This window comes from Neomonachus schauinslandi, chromosome 5, assembly GCF_002201575.2.
Source record: "Neomonachus schauinslandi chromosome 5, ASM220157v2, whole genome shotgun sequence".
NCBI classification, from domain to species: Eukaryota; Metazoa; Chordata; class Mammalia; order Carnivora; family Phocidae; genus Neomonachus; species Neomonachus schauinslandi.
Window position 1 is genome coordinate 160,000,512 of NC_058407.1, and position 5,150 is coordinate 160,005,661.

A 5,150-nucleotide genomic window follows, 5' to 3' on the forward strand; every position below is an offset into this window, starting at 1 on the left:
GCAGTTTTCTAGAGAAGCTGAACTCACACGACCCAGCAATGCTACTCCTAGGTCATTAACAGCCAACAGAAATGCGTGGGTATGAGCACCAAGAGATGTGTACTGGAATGTTCATAGCACTGTCCATAGCGGCCTCAAATTGGAAACAGCCCATCAAGAGCAGAGGGGAACTGAACTGTAGCCTGTTCATACAGTGCACAGAGCAGAGTGATGTCCTGCTACAGCCCACAACAGGGACATGTCTCATGGAAGAAATCAGATACAACAGTACACACTGTGTGATTCCTGTTATATGAAGTTCAAAAGAGACAAAACTAATTTGTGGTGTGAGAAGTCAGGATAGTGGTCACCCTTGGGAGAGGCTACAAGGGAGCCCCTGGACTGCTCGTGTTCAGTTTCTTAATCTGGTGATCTGGTGCTGGTCCCCCGGCCCCCAGTATATTTACTTTGAATAGTCATCAAATTGCACACTTTTCCCTATGTATATTATACTTCAATTAAAAGTTTACGTAAAATGAGTGTGTTTTGGTTGAGTTTATTTGAATCTGTGTTTGCTGGCAGATATGACATGTGTTACTATGTGTGTGTGTTTCAAGGGTTTGGCTCTTGTCCCTGTGTGTTTTGGTGTGATTATGTCCAGAGGGGTTAAGGTATAGGAGGGGGATTATGACCAAATTTCTGGAGCCAAACTGCCCCTGGGAAAATCCCAGCTCTTCTTGTCCAGTGACCTTGGACAACTCACTTATCTCTATTCCCTCAACTATAACATGAAAGTAAGTTAATATGTAACTCCTGGAACAATGCCTTGCACATAGTAAATGCCCAATACATATTCACCGTTAGTAAGTGTGTGATTGTGGCCCCTACCAACAACAGTCTGACTTCAACAGCATCTCCTATGCTGTCAGTTAATACCTTCCTTTATTCTGGCAGTTGTCTGCTCATGGTAATATCCTCACGGAAGGAACACAGGCCTCCTTCCCAGTCCCTTCACTCACAAACCCCATTACCTGCTGTTGGTTATGGTCGCCTCCATCAGACTGTGAGCTCCTCAGGGGGCCAGAGACCCAAGTATGGATGGTCTCTGGGTCCCAGAGCCCAGGACAAGTAGGTGCTTGGGAATCACTTACGCTTATTAAGTGCGTGCAGACCTTTCATCGTTTATCTGCACCAGGTCAGTGGGGTTGACATGTCGGTATGACCCCCCTGTACATGACTCTGAAGCTTGTTCCCGGGTGAGAATGAAGGTCTACATGCAGTAGATCAGAGGGGTTCTCGTACTGGGCCTGGTAAGGTGAAGTGAGCGGCTGTTATCTACTCCCCGTCTAGTAGGTGTGCCGAGAGAGGGCAAGCAGAAAGTATCTAAGATAGGCTAGGAGGTATTTGTCTGGGCAGGTGTGGCCCAAGCCTGAGGGCCCTCAGAGAGGCCTCTCTCGCACCCAGCTTCCCCCTTCCCCCCCGGACAGGAGGGAGGACCAGCACATTCCTGTCTTGCCCGCTCCACCCTCTCTTATCCACCGCGCCCCCCTCCCAGCTTTCTCCGAAAAGAAGCTCGCTCACCAAGCCCTCGCCTGAGCCTCCTCCTCCCGGCGGTACCAGGGCTGCTTCCCAGGCCCCGGCACACCCAACCTCAAGGTTTTGAGCCCACCACGCAGACAACCTGCCAACCCCCCTCAGGCCCCTTTCCTGACTGGGCCGCGCAAGTAAGGAGCTGAGCTCAGAGCCAAGGAATCCAGCCTGGGGCGGGCGGCGGGGGTTGGGGGGGAATTGTTTGGGGTCTGAGCCCTGATTGGCTGCGCCCGGGCCACGCCCCTGGCCCTTTCCCCCTCTTCCCCCCCTCTCGGAAGGGGGGCGTGTAGGCAACCGGGATCAGCCAGGGGCCAGCATGAGCCGGAGGGAGGGAAGTCTGGGTAAGGGGCTGAAGGGCTGGATGTCGAATGCCTGAGGGGAGCAGGGGTCAGAAGGGCTGGAAGCTGGGGTCTGGGTCCCCACCACCCCCGGGTCCGGGAAGGGAACGGCCCGAGCTGGGGAGAGCAGGGCCCGGGTGTCAGGTAACGAGCGGGTGAGCTGTGGGTGAGCTGTGGGAAGGGACAAGCGCCAGAGTTTAGCGGAGGCCTGGGCTGTGAGTTCAGGGACCTGGGCTCAGGGTTTAGATCACAGGTTCGAGTACACCCTGGGAGAGAGGACTGGGGTCGCAGCTGGGGCTGGACGCCTGAATCCTCTGAGTATTGACAAAGAATCAGAACTGGGGACCAGAGGGAGGGATAGAGTTAGGGAAGGAAGTCTTTGGGCCTCAGGAGCTAATGAGTGACAACAGGAGACGAAAGTCGAGGCTGTTAAGGATAGAGACAAGCGGTGGGAAACTCTGACGCGGGGAAGGGGGGGCGGGGCGGGAGTTGCCGCGCCGGGACTACATTCCCCAGCATGCCGTGGCACGTGCGCTGGCATCTCGGGAAATGTAGTCGTCCTTCCGGGGCTCCACCCCCTAGCTTGCGCTAGGAAAGGTTAGTCATTGATGCTGCAGGTGTCCGGTCCAGCGTCTTGCACAGACTGTCCATCAGTTTCCCAATCTGTAGAATGGGTTTAAAGGAGCATTTCGTTTTGAAGTTCTGTGCTTCCGTGATGTTAAATTTCACCAACAATCAGTGATGTACGGGGTTATATGAAATCTTCCCTCAAAGGGTTCCCAAGCTAAGGCCGGTTCACACAGATAAAAGAGCTGTTGAAAAAACAACCTTGGGAGTATGAACAAATGGCCTTAAGTAAAAGGAAAAGGTTAATTTAAGGAAGAGGAGAATCCGGACGCCACACTGAGGAGGCAATATTTGAATTTGGCTTTAATAGGATTAAACAGTGATTTGGGGTCAGGGAATACATTTCAGGTGGGACAACTGTTTGGCAAATGTCCGGTGCCTCGTTTACCATCAGCTGGAATGGGACAGAGGCTGCCTGGCTTAAAAGTTAGAGAATTCAGAGCAGAACTTGTGGATTCAGGAAGGAAGAGCCAGCCTGGAAGAAGTAGTCAAGGATCAGCGGTCTGGGCTGCCCTCATTCTTCCCCCTTTTTCCCACCAGAAGATCCACAGGCTGACTCCTCAGTCTCACCCCTTCCCCACTTGGAGGCCAAGATCCGTCAGACACACAGCCTTGCCCGCCTCCTCACCAAATATGCTGAGCAGCTGCTCCAGGAATATGTGAGTGGGAATGGGGGTGGGGGTGCCAGAAGCCTGAGGAACGGGGAAGTACAGATCACAGAGGTTCCTGACCACCCATTTTTCCGACCTCATTTCCCAGATACAGAAATTGGAGCAAACCGGAGGACTCTCCCTGTGCTCCAAATGCCCCTCTGTCTGCCTCAGCTTGGAGGTTCCCCCCACAGTGCATTAAGACAGAGGCTGAGGGGCGCCTGGGTGGCTCAGTCGTTAAGCGTCTGCCTTCAGCTCGGGTCTTGATCCCAGGGTCCTGGTCGAGCCCCGCATCCAGCTCCCTGCTCAGCGGGGAGCCTGCTTCTCCCTCTCCCGCTCCCCCTGTTTGTGTTCCCTCTCTCTGTCAAATAAATAAATAAAATCTTAAAAAAAAAAAAAAGACAGAGGCTGAGAGTGTGAAAAGAATTCTGATCTGGGAGTCAGGAAACCTAGGTTCCAGGCTCTCTGTGGTCTTGTCACCTCACCTCCAAGGGCCTTGGTCTCCCCAGCTATAAAAGGAGACAGTTTGACAAGATGAGTTGTGAACTCTTCTACCTATGCTATGCAGAGAGACCAAAAGGGTTTCAATCTGGGGCAAAAATTCCAGCCCAAGAGGGGACTTTAACAGAGGAGGGGAATCTGCTAATATCTTTGGTTGGGCATAGGGCCCTGCCCAAGGAAGGAGGATATTTCCATCAGTTACTCTAGTGTAATGGAAGGAGGGTATAGGCCTGCTAACTTGCTGTGACCTTGGGCACTAATGGTAATATGAAAAAATAATGATGTAACAATTATGCAAGTGGGGTAATAGAAAGAACTAGCTTTGTAGTGCTATGAACTTGGGTTTCAAAATCCAGCTCTGTCCTTTCCTAGGTGGATGACCTAGGGCAAGTCAGTTTACCTCGTCAGCCTCCATATCCTCATTTGTAAAAATCATCATCATAATCATCATACCCATTTGGAGGGATTAGGAATAATGTGTTTAAAGCAGCAAACAGTGCCTGAACCAGAGACAAGATGTTAGCAAAGGATAAATGGTATTGTTGTAGCATTTTTACAAATTACAAATCTCCTTTAATTTCTTCGTTCATATAACAGTTATTCATTGAGCCCCTGCTGTGTGCCAGACGGGTGCAGAGGTGGTGGAGGATGGGGGGAGAGAGTGAAACAGACCAGGTTTCTGCAGTATCTGTGTGATTCTCAGGCTGGGGAGCCGATCCCCCATTTTACAGATGAGAAGAAGGGACTTAGAGTCTGCAAGGGAGAGAAGGGAAATGGTTTTGCATGAAACTGCACAGCTAGCAAGTGATGGAGACTGGATCGGCACCCCGCTCTGTAGGATAGCATTAATAAAATCGCTGAGATTTATTGTGCCCCTTCCGTGGGCCAGGATTTGCCTGAACCATTTTAACATGCTCATAACTACTCTTACGAAGTTGATACTGTTGTCTGCGTTTGACAGACGAGGAAAGAGACGCTGGTGTAAAGCCCGCTTTGTGTGTGTATATGTGTGTGTATATGTGTGTGTGTGTGTTGTAGTATCTCCAACGCAACAGCTGTGTTGGGAGGAATGCGTCATTTGCGAGGGGGTAAACTGAGGCTCTAGAGAGCGGAGGAGGAGCGGGGAGTGGAGGAGTTCCGTCGCGCCTCGCGGGCCCCCCTTTCGCGCCCCACCCCACCCCACCCCCGCCCCTGACTGCCGTGTCTCCGCAGGTGCAGCACCAGGGAGACCCCTTCGGGCTTCCGGGCTTCTCGCCCCCGCGGCTGCCGGTGGCCGGCCTGAGCGCCCCGGCAGCGGGCCACGCGGGCCTGCCTGCCCCCGAGCGGCTGCGGCTGGACGCGGCGGCGCTCACCGCGCTGCCGCCGCTGCTCGACGTGGTGCGGCGCCACCAGGCCGAGCTGAACCCGCGCGCGCCGCGCCTGCTGCGGCGCCTGGAGGACGCGGCGCGCCAGGCCCGGGCCCTGG

The 5,150-nt window shown here is 53.2% G+C and overlaps 1 protein-coding gene across 2 annotated transcripts in view; it reads left to right on the plus strand.

Annotated features, from left to right (window-relative positions):
- The first annotated feature begins 1,846 nt into the window (after positions 1-1,846).
- The window catches only part of CTF1 (cardiotrophin 1), a 4,579-nt gene continuing 1,275 nt past the window's right edge, over positions 1,847-5,150 (plus strand). Inside the window, exons 1-3 of one of the 2 annotated variants that reach the window (XM_044915113.1) lie at positions 1,847-1,910; positions 3,075-3,193; positions 4,898-5,137. In XM_044915113.1, the coding sequence (XP_044771048.1) occupies positions 1,886-1,910; positions 3,075-3,193; positions 4,898-5,137 (384 nt within the window). In that variant the 5' untranslated portion in view covers positions 1,847-1,885. The remainder of the gene's footprint in view (positions 1,911-3,074; positions 3,194-4,897; positions 5,138-5,150) is intronic. The other variant, XM_044915114.1, reaches the window with a different exon arrangement.